The sequence below is a fragment of the Synchiropus splendidus genome, chromosome 18 (genome assembly GCF_027744825.2).
Source record: "Synchiropus splendidus isolate RoL2022-P1 chromosome 18, RoL_Sspl_1.0, whole genome shotgun sequence".
Taxonomy (NCBI): domain Eukaryota; kingdom Metazoa; phylum Chordata; class Actinopteri; order Syngnathiformes; family Callionymidae; genus Synchiropus; species Synchiropus splendidus.
This window is the reverse complement of record NC_071351.1, coordinates 7967786-7981044: the sequence shown is the minus strand read 5'-3', so window position 1 is coordinate 7981044 and position 13259 is coordinate 7967786. Positions and strand designations below refer to the sequence as shown.

Genomic DNA, 13259 nt, shown 5'->3' with positions numbered 1-13259 from the left:
GTTCCTCCTAGATGGACCACTCAAACGCACAGCCATTTTGCGGTGCCATTGCAACATCAAAATGATAAATTGTACCGCTGGAAAACTTTTGACTCACTGACTTTAAACAGCTTCACACTCGAGTGAACTTTGTTTTATCAGATATTCCAAGCGTTTGCCATGCAAATTATGTTCTAACAGGGAAAAGAGTAATTTATGCGCTTTATTTGCCAACATTAAATATGAATTTTAATACATATTATCAAGGCCATATTTGGAATCCTTTGATCTTCCTTTCACACACCTGAATGACAGTACAAAAGCATCCGCTCCAACAACATCGAGCACCTTCACTTCTGCTGCCAGTTCTGCAAGTGGAGCCTCTTCAGATACCAAGGTCATTTTTCCATCGAGCTTATATTTCGCCATGTTTTTATGTGACTTTTTAAACTTACATGACTCTTCATAGATGGCATCCGGTCTGTCCTTCATTGTTGTCCTCTGTGGGCTGTGGATGGGAGCAAATGTAAGAGAAACACATTCGTTTTTTTTTTTTTTGGATTGCTAAATATCAGTTCATGTAATATTCACATGGTCTTGCTTTCATTTCACAGGCACGATGCTGCGATGACAACGGTAAATGCTATTTATAATCTGAAGAAATAGATCTAAATGTCACTGAGTGGAAAATGATCTTTGTCTCCTGCAGAGCCCTGTGTGATGTGTCCATCTGGATGGACTCAATTTGGCGAGCGCTGTTTCATGTACCAAGCGGCCCCAAAAGACTGGGCTGATGCAGAGGTATTTCACAACTGGCTCCTTTTGAAAACCTTTTCCAACTTCAATGTGCGACATTGGTCTTGCCGATGAGGTCGTCTCTGAACACCTGCCAGTGTGTCAGTTCTTGATCTGACCACTTCGACGACGAGATTGCCAACATAACAGTTGTCCAACCACTGCGCTGTCTTCTTCTTTTTCACGTTAGACTCATTGCCTCAACGCTGGTGGCAATCTGGTCTCCTACCACAGCCAAGCCGAGTATGACTTCATCATTGGCATGATCAGAAGAATTACTGGAACCAACCAAAGAATCTGGGCTGGAGGCCAAGATACCGCCAAGGTATTTATGCTTAAAATGAAACCACATTAAATATATAATATATAATAAATAGTGAGTGAATGAATAAGACAATACTGTCCACCCCCAGGTTAATGTGTGGATGTGGAGCAACGGACACAAGTTTAACTATGCCAACTGGGGACCTGGAGAGCCCAACAACGGAGGTAGAACTGAGCATTGCATGGAGTTGAACTGGCGAAGTAAGTGGACCATTTCCTGGATAATTCTCACCCCCTTTTCAAAGGATTCTTAACTTCATAATTCTTTTGAGGATGGGAAGATTCCGATCATAACCAATGTTATTTTCTTTGTCCCAGACAAACCCAACGATCACCAGTGCTATCACAAGAAGCCCTTCATGTGCGCTATGGACCTGGAATGATGTGTAGCGCATGATGCTACTTCTGCCATCACAAGGCCATTTGGGTGTTAAAAGTTCATTTTCAAATGTCCCAATAAAAGTTGTGGCTTGTAAAAACTGTCCCTTTGCTTTATTAAAGACCAAACATCAAATAAAACACGTAAGACTTACGATGAAATAATGTGCCCTGAGGCCCAGCAACACATACAGTTTGAGCACCTTTGTCTTAGTTTGTTCCTTTGTAAATAAAGTTGCTGCTTCTCAAAGGTATCCACCATCATCTCTGCAGCAGTTCTTCACTTCAGCTTCTATTTCATTACTTGGACATGTCTTATATTCATGAAGGTAGATGATCAACAGTCAATATCTTCTGTTACGAGTTATATTACTTTATTGACATTTATTCCGAATGCAGTTGTGGCCTTGAGCAGCAAAATTATACAAAAATAAAAAGGATATTTATGGAGAAAAATGGTAAGATTCAAAGAAATACATCAACCGACTACACCAGAGCCACAACACAACTAAGGAGCAGAAGTCTGTGAAGAAACATGGCACTTTAGCAAAGTTCATCTTAACTTTGACAGAGTTAAATGACAACAAAATTTGAAGCGCATGTGCACAGTTTTAAACTTCACGAGCATTTCGGGGATACGTCCAGTGTTTTCTCTTCACCTGGAAAGGTGGTTTTTTAAATAATAAAGAGCTGGCTTTCGACTGCAGCCCCGCACAGACAGGAAGCAATATTAGCAATATTCTAGTCTGGTCTTAACAACCAAAGTTAAAGAGATATTAAAAAAATAATACCTATTTAAAGAAATATATGGGGTGCCGAATCTAAATATAGACTAAAGACATTTTTTTCCTGATTTGGCGGCGGCGTTTGGCAACGTTTTCCCGCATTTTGCGAATATTTGATGCATCTGACACATTGCAATTCAATGTTAATGTTAACAATTTAATTTAAAATGTAAACATTAAAAGTAAAATCGTAAATGTAATGATTTAATGTTATATATCTCATTTTTTATATCATAAATTTCATATTTTATTCAATATATAGAATTTGATTTAACATTCAACTGCAATGTCAGTGTCACAAAAAACATTTTACAATGATTTTACGGTCAACCAATACACAAAAAACTACAGAACTTTGTGAAGAAACACAGCCTTTTAACAAAGCTCTTTGTAACTTGCATAGAAATTTAATTGAATCGCGTTGTCACTAATATTTTAATACACACTTTTCCTTTTTTATATGGACAAATGCTTTCCTACACTATCATTTCTTAGTGTTGGATTTTGTTTATTCACAATGGTTATGGAACAGTTTGACTGCATTTATTCTTCCCTCAATGCTTATCTCATTCAATTACTTTGTATATTGTAATTGTATGTAGACTTTCGACCAGATCAGGCGGTTACTATAGTGTTACTATAGTATAGTTCACGTTTGCTGACTGCTTTTCTTCTGTTATTTGTTTGTCAATTTTGACAAAGAGATACATTTAACTTTTTTTTACTCCCAATTCATTGTGTTACTCTTTCTGTCTCAAATATTTTTCTTTGGATCAGAGTCGTCCACAATGAAACCAAGCAACAGTGGATGCTGGATTTATTTATTGAGTTGAAAGATAACAGAGATGATGATGATCCATCTGCTATCACAAGACCACCTTCTGCTGGACAGAGGCATTCCACCAGGAAGAGGAGGATTACAGTGGTTGAGAGCAGATGAATGGTTTGCGAACATAGCACTGGTGGTCATTTGGAGCATCTGGAAGATTCAATAAAAGAGAGAAATGCATCAACATTTGGTATTTTCACCACCATCAATCGGGAAAAAAAATACACATACTGTTCCAGTTCAGCTCCATGCAGTTCTCAGTTCCACCACCATTGCTGGGCTGCCCTGCTCCCCAAAGATTGAACTGAAACTTGGTGCCGTCACTCCACAGCCAGTGTCCTTCCTGTAAAGTTTTGAGCCAAGATGAAGCATGCGCAGTGTGTGATGAAGTATGTGCTCCTGATCAAAGTGCTTGCTCACTTTAGTTTCATCATGGGCTCCGACCCAAACGCGAGTGTTTGAGCCTGTTGCTGCACGGATCAGGCCTCTGACGAAGTTGTACTCATCGGCACTCTGGATAGAGGCCAGGTTGCCGCCGTGGTTGTTGCATGTTTTCTAAAGAAAGGGAGAAGAAATGTTCGCGTCTCGTGGAGTTTCCTCGCAGCACGATGGCTTCATTACCTCAGCAGTAGTCCAGTCGGACGATGTGGATATGTATTTGAAACAGTTGCAGCCAAACTTTGCCCATCCAGAGGGACAATCGCAGTTTCCTGAAAATGAGAAGTGTTACTTGCGAGTACGTTTTTCGGGTTTTCTTTTGAAATAATTCAAACAGTAACAAAAAAATAAAAACATACCGGCAGGATTGCGGCAACGGCTGGCCTGGGAACAAGAGGAAACAGCGAGTGACAACAAACTCTGCTTCAAAGTTCTGCCATCAGTTCAACTCACATCCGCTCCGATCCACAGACAAAGGACGGTGATGAAGACGAGGGCCGATTTCATCTGCAGAAGTAGACACCTTTGTCAGCAAGAGAAAAGCTCATGGAACAGCAGACCCACCTTGGCGTGATGTGAAGGTTGCACCTGCAGAGTAAGGTACTGTCTTGAGAAGTCATGGAGCACCCTTTTATTGGTGAGACCTTCACCTCAAAGGATAGCTGGGATGTTGAAATCAGTCACGCAAATGAGGGTTCCTGTGTTTGATGTGTGCTTTTCTTAGGCAAATGGATGATCTTCACATTGGATTTCACGTGTCTGATATTCCATTAGTGACTCCTTGTGTCAGGCATGTCCGATGTCCAGTCAAGGAATCGTATTGACTGACAAGGTCAGACATGAATTCAAGTTAAATTCAAGGGATATTTACTGTCATTCCAGCCAGAAAGATGAGAAAAAAAAGTCAATAAAAACATATCCTCTTTATAGCCTCTGGTTTAGAGAGCTTTTCACTATAAGCTGTGATCTGAAAAGTTCACCTTTTGATGTCAGAACCCTTCGAACTGTGTGAGCATGCAAAACCAGCTACAGAGAAGCGCAAATCTTGCAAATTTGAAATATAATTTCATTTGCTAATATCCAGCAATCGCCTGGAAACTAGAATAAATAACGCCTGAATTTAAATATAAATGTTGATGCTCAATATTTTATCTTTTGAATTCACTCTGAACCTCTCAAGAGCTCACTTTCATGTCAAACATTGTAAAACATCTTAACTTGGAAGATCGTTGAGACTCATAAAACGTTATTGACTAAATTTTAATCCATTTGCTCTGGGAGCGCCGATAATGAAGCATATATATATGTATATATATATAAATAGATGGATAGAACGAAAAAATGGAGGCTAAGATGGCAGCGAATGAGTCACTTAAGAAACAAGATTGAGATTGTTCCAGCAAGAAGGTTGTGGGTTCGATGCCCGGGTCGAACCACCTCCCTGTGAATGTACGGGTTTTCTCAGAGACCTTCGCCTCAAAGGACAGCTGTGATGTTTGGATGATCCACACACTATTTTCTCTTCAATATAAGCTCTATGTCTGATATTTCACAAGTATCTCCTTGAATCAAGCCAGATTTCAACAGCACAAATACTCACCAAACACGTAAACTTGCCCTCTTCACTCTTTTCACTCCAAGTTAAGGCAAGCTATCATCTGTTACGTTGAATTTTTGATGTCCAATGTTTGAATCCTCAGAACTATGTGAGCATGCAAAACCAGCTCTAAAGAAGTGCATGCAATTCACTCACAAATATGGAATATATTGTCAATATCTAACAACTCGACTGGAAAGTGGTATCAATAATCATTGAAAGTCATTTCACACAAGTATCTCATGCGTCATATTTTGTCATCCAAGTACAAGATGAGGTCGAGTCTTTTTCAAAACAGTTTATTTTTACAGAAACCATCTCAGCTGTTTTCTTCATGGTCACCATGCAGCCCTGAAGAAGAGGCCCCATCAATAACAGTTCAACTGTTGTCACCCACAAAGATATCGATGATAGAAATTGAAGTACAAGAAAACGTGTTAGGAAAACTTGTAAAACAGACACGTTAATAGAACATTAAAGTGATTTAGTGTGCTACCTACCTCCATTTACATTAATAATAATAATAATGTCTATTCAGAGCTATTCACACGAACAATATCAACATAACAAAACGGAAATCAGGCTACAGTCCAACCACGTTCCTTTCACTTGGCTCCAAGTGTCATTCAAGACAGGAGGGATACAGAGTCATGTCATGACTGTATTGCACAAGCCAGTAGTACAGTAAAAAGGCAGGGACATTCAGAGACATGCATCTCCTTTTTCACAGTTTTATAAATGACTAGGATCTTTTTTTAATGTGCTTATTAAGTCCACAGTGACCTGTTTCTGCTCACACAGCAAAAAGCATGCGATGCTACTGCAGATGATGCTACACTAGTGCAGCGGCGGCTGCACTCCGGACGTCTTCAAAACAACACCTCTCATCCGTTCATTTCGGTGAAGTGATCATGTCGAGTCCTGGCCAAGCCGGGATGTAGTACCGAGGCAAAGTCCCCTCCATCAGCCTCTCCATCCACAACCCGAGTCGATCCAGTTTGTGATGTATCTGCAGAGTGGATATGTTCCGGGACCGGCTGGATTTGCTCGACGAGTGAGGCTTCAACCTCGCTCCATCATCCTCGGGCGACTTGCCGTCGAGGTCTTCACCCGTGTAGACAGGCTTAAAGAGACAGAAATACTTTTTGTAGCCATTAAGAGCCATGACAAAGCCGGTGTAGTCCGTCTTGGGGTTGCTCCCAGCATCCTCGTCGGCATCCACCTGTGCACAGTCTGGGGCGTGCTCCAGCAGCATGCTCATCCACTTAATGTGCTTGTCAATATTGAGGAAGGAGAAATGGAGCGTCAGACTCCTGGAAGAAAACGGATCCCATGAGCAGCTAGCTCTACCATGCTACATCACCTGACCACACTGAACATTACCCTGTGAAAGAGTAGACCTCTTTGGCAAACTTGCTCAGCAGGATGTTCTTGGTGGCGTCGGTGAGCACCAGCACAATATTCATGTGTCCCGGTCGGAGCTTCACCAGGTTGCTTATATAAGTGATGTCAGTGAGCTCGGTCACCTCCACAAAGTTCTTTTTTGGAGGGCGGCTGAATTGAAAGATCAATAATACAGTTAGAATAATCTGTATCTTTTACAGGTATAAGAAATCCACCTACCCTGTTCCAGCTCCAGACTCATTCTCAGTCTTCACCCCAGCTTTTGGTTTTGTCAGTTTATCTTCACTGGAGTCGCTGAAACGGCAGAAAAAAATTCAAGATGAGTTGACCAGGTACAACCACAGCAGCAACTCCCCGGTCTCACCTGAAGGCCTGGATGACCACCGTTCCAAACAAGATAAATAAGGCTGAGAAGATGAGGGATAAGAGCGGCATCATGTCGCGCCTAAAAAGATATTTAAAAAAATAAACAACCCACATTGTTCAAGGCCAAAGTATCATTGTGATGTGAAGAGCGCCGTCCATTCATACCAGTTATTGTGTAGGATGTCATCGATGACTTCTGAGAGGTAATTATATGAAGCATAAATCCATCGGACTAGAAACATCTGTGGAGTTGAATGAGGTTAATATTATTTAGTCAAGGGGTTAAATCTCATTTTGTTGGGACGAGACGTACAGCAGCAAACTCGTTGTTGAGCTCAGGCAACATGGCATCATGGACAAGAATGGAAGGGTCTTTGTGAAGCCGATTCAGCTCCTCCAGAAGAAGTTGCTTCTCCTCTTCACTGCCATTCCAAGCAGTCACTGGCTTGAAAAAAGCTTTCCCCGCAGCATTGCGTCGCTCCAGGATGAACACCTTGAAAATCCCCAGGTCATGTGACCGTCAAGCAAAACACATACAGAATGGATATCAATTCGATCATCAGGTCATGTTGCTGAAGGGATAAAGAAGGGATGGTTCAGTTTTGGTGGTATTTCCAGAGTACCAGAAGTCATGTCAAAAATGATTTGAGAAACACAATTTCATGAGGGAATGTGAGGAAAAGGCAGGAACAAGATACATCACCACAATTTAGACTGGCGTACAAAGTCTTATTACATTAAGAACTTTGGCTTCATCACTTTACCTGTGAGTGGAACTGAGCGCTGTCCTTGCCCTGCATCAGTGTGTTGCACAGCGGTTGCTGCAGTCGCTGGTACACATAAGCGAACCTCACCACATCCCTGACGTTCACAGTAGCAAACGACAGGAATTCCAGGTTTCCAGCAGTGAAGTTTTCCTCTTCGCCGGTGATCAGCAGGACGCAGTATCTAAAAATACCGCAAGTTAATTTGGCTTGAAGAAGACGTGACCGAAGACAACGGGAAGCCATATCTTCTTACTTCCTTCTTCTATGGAACTGCTTGACGGGGCAGAGCTCATCGAAGACTTTCTGATTTACCAGCCTCGGCGCGAAAAGGAATTTGTTGTTGGACATAAACTCGTCGATGATCTGCTTCTTCATTCCTTTCGCCTGCAAATATCAAATACCACCAGTCAGTACCATAAATATGAGATCAAACTCTTCGATTCACCTGTATGATATCAGCAGGCTTGTCGATATTCTCTTTAAAAACCAACAAGGTCGGCGCATATGTGTTGATATTGAACTGCTTCTGCAAGTTGACGGTCTCGGTCAAGCCCTGATCCACGTAGCCGAAGTTCATGTAGTCTTTATAGGCAAAAGCTGTGAGCTGATAGAAAACAAACATTTAAAAAGTGTGAGAATTCTTCCCAATTTCGCAGTTCGGGTGACTGACTTTGTAGAGCAGCGGAACTGCAGGCACTTGGTCAAAAAGAAGCACGTGGGGCTTGTTGAGCTCATGCCAGCCCTTCAAGAATTGCTCATTGTTGCTGTCACTGATCTGAAATTATAAGAAAGTATTTTAATACTTAAAGCACATAAAGCTGCTGCTAAATATCAATAAAGATGATTTGCACAACAGAAAACAGTCAAGTATTTACCCTTTCCACAAGTCGCTGAGGAAGAAGATCCTCCACAAACTGTCTCAGGTGCTCTCTGGCTACAGCATAATGGAAGAACGTCACCTTCCCATTGATGACGCCGAGGATCGACGGAGTGCGGTGAGCGCCGAGGTGGTTAGCCAAACGCCTCTCATTGCCAACATCCACCACACCGATTCCAACACCTGCACGGACACAATTGTCGGGCCATTGGAAGGCAACCCAGAACACCTGGATGCATCACGAGCAGATCCTGACCTAGGTTCTCCAGCTCCTGCACCACCTCCTTCCACACAGGCTCAATGTGGATGCAGCTGAAGCACCAGTCGGACGTGATCTTGATCATGTACGGCCTCTTGTAGCTGTCCGGCACCACGTCGTTGACGTACTGGCTATAGTGCAAGGTGTATTTGTTGTCAGCAAAGTCCCGTTGGTTCTTGGCATTGAAAGGGAAGTTGAAGAAAGACTCTTCAAAGTCAAAGCTACTATGGCGATGGCCATAGTGACCACGGCCATAAGGCTGCGTGTCATCCGTCTGACCATAGCGGTCATAATTGGCACGTTTTTCTTCATTGGACAGTATCTAGAGGAAGCACGACATGCTTAGAACGTCAACATTCACTCAATTCCAGTTCCCTAAAGAGCCCACACAGCTCACCTCGTAAGACTTGGTGATCCTGATGAACATCTCTTCTGCACCAGGATCTTTGTTTTTGTCAGGGTGCCTGCAAAACATTGTCACGGGTGTCTTCATAAAAAAACTCAAATGCAGCCTCTCTGGTTTCAATATCAACCAATAAAGCATATTCACCATTCTTTCGCGAGACGCTTGTAGACTTTCTTGATCTCTGCTTGACTTGCACTCGGGGTCACCCCTAAGATCTTGTAGGGGTCCACCTCAGGGCGAACTTGTGACGCTGTCCTCACGGAAAGGACCACCACGATCACCACAAACACATATATCATCCTTGCACCGGCCATTACAGTTGCCTGAAACACATGATGAAACAGTGGGGTGGACACGAACGTCAGACACATAACTGTATTTACAATGAGAGACACACTTCAGCAGGGGTCAGCACACTGTTGCAGAGCCCTGGTTAGAATAGGTTACATTGAATTGGCCACTGCATGAATATTTGACGTCTAAGTCAATGAATAATGCGAGGATTCGCTGACTTAGACTGCGTTTATATTGCTACATGGGCTAACAACATGGAGCCAGCTGCTCTACCTCTCAAGACACCTGAAGAGGATGATAGCAACCGGTGCTACGCCACATTTTCAGGTGAAGCCCCCGGCCGTCTTCAGTGTTCCGTCTTTAGCAGCAGAGAAAACGGCACAGTATTATGAGATTATATTCGGTAGCATCCCGAGAATCCTCCAGGGAGTGATAACCTGCTATATCGAATCAGGAGAGAAGGAGGCGCCGTCTAGCAAAAAAAGGATTCTGGGAGTTAGAGTTTGTACCGTTCGTTGCGCTGATTCTGTTGGATTATATGTACGGCGCACTACGGATGCACCGCATGCTTGAAAGCGTTTCTTAGCCGCCCGTCTAAATAGGCTCTACTTACTCAAATGAAACGCCACTTATGACAAAAGCCCAATGCCATGACAGGTTGATGTAAACACGGAAGTGTGAAGAGCAATTGAAAACAAAACAGAAACGGTAAGGCACTTGTCATGTCAAATCCCAACAACTGTTCCGATACCATAAAATACAGGCTATTTTATTCATGCGATGACGTTAGCTCTTTATTTCTTTGTCAGGTTCCTCGCATTGAAATGGAGCAGAGACACAAAAAGATTCTTCGACGCAACAGGGTCAATCTGGTGACAAAAATGGACCCAACTGAGATGTATGACAGACTTATTGAAAAAGGAGTCTTCACTAAGTGTATGATCGATGAAATAAAGGTAAAAAATAAACACACCTTGTGTGCGTGAAAATAGATCTTGTTATTATGATCATTATCGTCCACTACTTAATCGCATATTTAACCCGTAAATGTCACATAAAATATGTATCTTTGCCCATTTTTTATGATGATGTTTTGGTTCAAGTGTGTTTTTTCTCATTACTAGCAAGCGGAAACCAGGCGTGACCGAGCCAGAGAATTAGTTCGGGACTTGGAAACCAGAGGAAACTTGGCCTTTCCGTTGTTTCTTGAGTGTCTGGTGGAGACCGGGCATCACAGTTTGGCAGAACTTCTGCAAAATGGAGCCCCGACAGTCGTTTTACAGCCTCCAACTCCTGTTGAAACTGCACGTCCGGCACTTCGACCGCTTCCCGTGTGTAAGTCTTTGGAAAAAACGGGTCATCAGATGCTTCATACTTTGACAATGACATACTTTGTTATGTCTACAGCCAACCCAATGGACATCCCGAAGCAAAATATTGATGCTCCCTTGATTTATCCAGTGAAAATGGAAGATCCTTTCCCCAGTTCATGTAAGTTTGCTGTTTCAAGTTTGAACAACAGCACCATTTAAGTTACTCCTCTATTTCCTTTTCGTACAGCACCCGAGAATGAGGCTATAAAAGCGATGAGACAACCAGGCAGGGTGCGCAGGGACAGCATTCAAGTGAGTGTCTCACATGAATCCATAAAACTGCATATGGAATAACATTTTTTTCCATTTCTTTAGACCTACAAAATGGATGCCAATCCATGTGGCCACTGCCTCATCATAAATAACGTGGAGTTTGATGCCCAAAGTGGTCTGAGTAATCGTAAAGGGTCAAATATTGACTGTGATAAATTGGAAAGCAGATTCCAAGCACTAAAATTCATTGTGGAAGTCAAGTCAAACTTGACTCAAAGAGTAAGAACACTTTCTGTTTGTTTACATGTTGCCTTTGTTGTGTGGTTGATACCAACAGCATTTTCTCAAAACATTTCAGAGAATCAAACATGAACTGTCGGCACTTCGCAACAAGGATCATTCAGCGTACGACTGCTGTGTTGTGATCATCTTGTCACATGGAAATGAAGTAAGTTAATAAAACACATTAGATTAACAAATGAGTCGCAATTTTTTGGATCGATTCCAGGGTGAAATGGTTGGCAGTGCTTGACACTTGAACTGTGTGAAGCTATTACAAGTAATTTGAACATCAAAGCATGTTTTATTACCTGAAGGCGATTTGCCTGGCGACATTTATTTTAAAAACTGTTCTTTTCAAGGTGAGCCACAATCGCTTCCCTGGGGCTGTGTTTGGGGTCGATGGGCAGCAGGTTCCAGTTCAGCACATCACAAACTACCTCAACGGCCAGCATTGTCCATCTCTTCAGGGAAAACCCAAGCTGTTCTTCATCCAAGCTTGTGGAGGAGGTAGAAATCTTTTGAGTCATTCAGGTTCACGACGAGTAACTGTGCACTCTTCTAGGTGAAAAAGACACAGGTTTTGAGATTTCCCCTGATGAGACGGGGCCATCCTCATTCGGAGCGGACGATGAAATGGATGCTATTCCTCTGTCCTCCAGCAGCGACTCTCTGAGCATGTCGGATGAGCCAGATGCCCGTGCCACATTGCCAACGCCCAGCGACATTTTGGTGTCTTACTCCACATTTCCTGGTTTGTTTTCATGAAGCTATTCATTTTTTTTTGTAAATGAATCTCACGACATGAAGTTTATTGTGAGACTGCGCTGGTAGATTACATTCATTGTTGCATATTCCCTCCATTATAACAGGTTACGTGTCATGGAGAGACACCCAGTCAGGCTCCTGGTACGTGGAGATACTCGATCGAATTCTGGAGGAAAATGCTTCTACAGACGACTTGGTGACAATGTTGATGATGGTGAGCATCTCAAGTGACTCTGCAAGACTCCAAATTCAATTTGAATGTCCACTTTCATTGTTTTTTTTTTTTTTTTTTTCAGGTGAATAATGAGGTGTCCCAAAACTCAGCCAAAGGTCTTTACAAGCAGATGCCGGGCTCTTTCAACTTTCTCCGCAAGCTTCTTTACTTTCAAACCTAACAGTCGACACACTTGACCCGGGTGAACTGCGTGGGCTGATGACCTTTATGAGCTCTGTTCTCACCTTTATAGGTGTTTTGTAATGTAATGAGAAGACAGAAACCACAACTGCCTGTGTTGTCTGATTTTGTCCCGGTTCTTCCAGGTTGATATCATTGATTCTATAAACCTAATGCTACGGCTATTTAAACTGAAAATGATCCTATTCAGATCAAATATTAGCTTTGAAGAGAAAAGCTGTGTGATGAGCAGTAGCTCTACTATGTGTTCCACCAATGACTGAGCTCCCTGTCTACATTTTAAAGCATTTCATGTTTTTATCTTGCTTTGTGGTCACTTGTAATAAATACCACTTTTTAATTCTTGGATGTATGCGTTGATGGTTCAAAATTCCCCGTCAAAAATAGTGAGAATAAACCCACAATATTTCTCTGTTGGGCTTGTTGTAACACTAAAATTGCTTTATTTAAGACACATTAAAAAAAAAAATCAGTATGAATGTGTGCAATTGACCTTTGTGCTTTATAATATAGATCAACATGAAGGCGTTGAGTGCTCCGCAAACACCATTGTCCAGTATTTTGTGAAATATCATTTACTACTACAGTATATACTTTGTTAAATATTCCACATGCAAATGAAATGAAATCCAAACAAGTCAATAGAACACCACAAAAATCAAGTCACATCTTGGTCTATCGATGATCAACAGACACTGAAAGTCTTGTTGAAA

The 13259-nt window shown here is 42.0% G+C and overlaps 4 protein-coding genes across 4 annotated transcripts; 2 read left to right on the top strand and 2 right to left on the bottom strand.

Moving 5' to 3' along the window:
- The first annotated feature begins 309 nt into the window (after positions 1-309).
- Positions 310-1567, top strand: LOC128749995 (galactose-specific lectin nattectin-like). Its single transcript, XM_053850063.1, has 7 exons — positions 310-376; positions 449-505; positions 594-615; positions 689-780; positions 965-1099; positions 1188-1299; positions 1417-1567. The coding sequence occupies exons 2-7, from the start codon at positions 449-451 to the stop codon at positions 1479-1481; spliced, it is 483 nt and encodes a 160-aa protein (XP_053706038.1). The 5' UTR covers positions 310-376; the 3' UTR covers positions 1482-1567.
- Positions 1568-3079: 1512 nt separating this feature from the next.
- LOC128750028 (galactose-specific lectin nattectin-like) lies at positions 3080-4111 on the bottom strand. The gene is made up of 7 exons (XM_053850145.1): positions 4093-4111; positions 3982-4035; positions 3888-3912; positions 3712-3800; positions 3511-3645; positions 3322-3433; positions 3080-3240 (listed from the first exon to the last, which is right to left on the bottom strand). The coding sequence occupies exons 2-7, from the start codon at positions 4033-4035 to the stop codon at positions 3179-3181; spliced, it is 477 nt and encodes a 158-aa protein (XP_053706120.1). The 5' UTR covers positions 4093-4111; the 3' UTR covers positions 3080-3178.
- A 1297-nt stretch (positions 4112-5408) lies between these two features.
- On the bottom strand, positions 5409-9976 carry dnajc16 (DnaJ (Hsp40) homolog, subfamily C, member 16). The gene is made up of 15 exons (XM_053849365.1): positions 9784-9976; positions 9349-9527; positions 9196-9262; positions 8796-9120; positions 8538-8722; positions 8333-8437; positions 8108-8266; positions 7916-8046; positions 7660-7843; positions 7209-7388; positions 7061-7137; positions 6894-6974; positions 6749-6823; positions 6509-6679; positions 5409-6438 (listed from the first exon to the last, which is right to left on the bottom strand). The coding sequence occupies exons 1-15, from the start codon at positions 9817-9819 to the stop codon at positions 6018-6020; spliced, it is 2376 nt and encodes a 791-aa protein (XP_053705340.1). The 5' UTR covers positions 9820-9976; the 3' UTR covers positions 5409-6017.
- A 143-nt stretch (positions 9977-10119) lies between these two features.
- On the top strand, positions 10120-13006 carry casp9 (caspase 9, apoptosis-related cysteine peptidase). Its single transcript, XM_053849360.1, has 11 exons — positions 10120-10206; positions 10308-10454; positions 10623-10833; positions 10906-10989; positions 11059-11123; positions 11187-11363; positions 11443-11532; positions 11726-11873; positions 11929-12117; positions 12236-12345; positions 12428-13006. The coding sequence occupies exons 2-11, from the start codon at positions 10323-10325 to the stop codon at positions 12524-12526; spliced, it is 1305 nt and encodes a 434-aa protein (XP_053705335.1). The 5' UTR covers positions 10120-10206; positions 10308-10322; the 3' UTR covers positions 12527-13006.
- Positions 13007-13259: the final 253 nt, after the last annotated feature.

What these genes read in the sequence shown, in the direction of transcription:
- LOC128749995 (XM_053850063.1), top strand. Translation starts at nt 449, where the DNA reads ATGGCATCCGGTCTGTCCTTCATTGTTGTCCTCTGTGGGCTGTGGATG. An exon ending in GGCTGTGGATGGGAGCAAAT is followed by an intron (nt 506 to 593) that starts GTAAGAGAAACA and finishes TTCATTTCACAG; the next exon opens with GCACGATGCTGCGATGACAA. An exon ending in CATGGAGTTGAACTGGCGAA is followed by an intron (nt 1,300 to 1,416) that starts GTAAGTGGACCA and finishes TCTTTGTCCCAG; the next exon opens with ACAAACCCAACGATCACCAG.
- LOC128750028 (XM_053850145.1), bottom strand. Translation starts at nt 4,035, where the DNA reads ATGAAATCGGCCCTCGTCTTCATCACCGTCCTTTGTCTGTGGATCGGA. An exon ending in GTCTGTGGATCGGAGCGGAT is followed by an intron (nt 3,913 to 3,981) that starts GTGAGTTGAACT and finishes TCTTGTTCCCAG; the next exon opens with GCCAGCCGTTGCCGCAATCC. An exon ending in CCGACTGGACTACTGCTGAG is followed by an intron (nt 3,646 to 3,711) that starts GTAATGAAGCCA and finishes CCCTTTCTTTAG; the next exon opens with AAAACATGCAACAACCACGG.
- dnajc16 (XM_053849365.1), bottom strand. Translation starts at nt 9,819, where the DNA reads ATGTGGCGTAGCACCGGTTGCTATCATCCTCTTCAG. An exon ending in CTCAGCGACTTGTGGAAAGG is followed by an intron (nt 8,438 to 8,537) that starts GTAAATACTTGA and finishes TTATAATTTCAG; the next exon opens with ATCAGTGACAGCAACAATGA. An exon ending in CAGTTCCGCTGCTCTACAAA is followed by an intron (nt 8,267 to 8,332) that starts GTCAGTCACCCG and finishes GTTTTCTATCAG; the next exon opens with CTCACAGCTTTTGCCTATAA.
- casp9 (XM_053849360.1), top strand. Translation starts at nt 10,323, where the DNA reads ATGGAGCAGAGACACAAAAAGATTCTTCGACGCAACAGGGTCAATCTG. An exon ending in TCTTGTCACATGGAAATGAA is followed by an intron (nt 11,533 to 11,725) that starts GTAAGTTAATAA and finishes GTTCTTTTCAAG; the next exon opens with GTGAGCCACAATCGCTTCCC. An exon ending in CATCCAAGCTTGTGGAGGAG is followed by an intron (nt 11,874 to 11,928) that starts GTAGAAATCTTT and finishes GCACTCTTCTAG; the next exon opens with GTGAAAAAGACACAGGTTTT.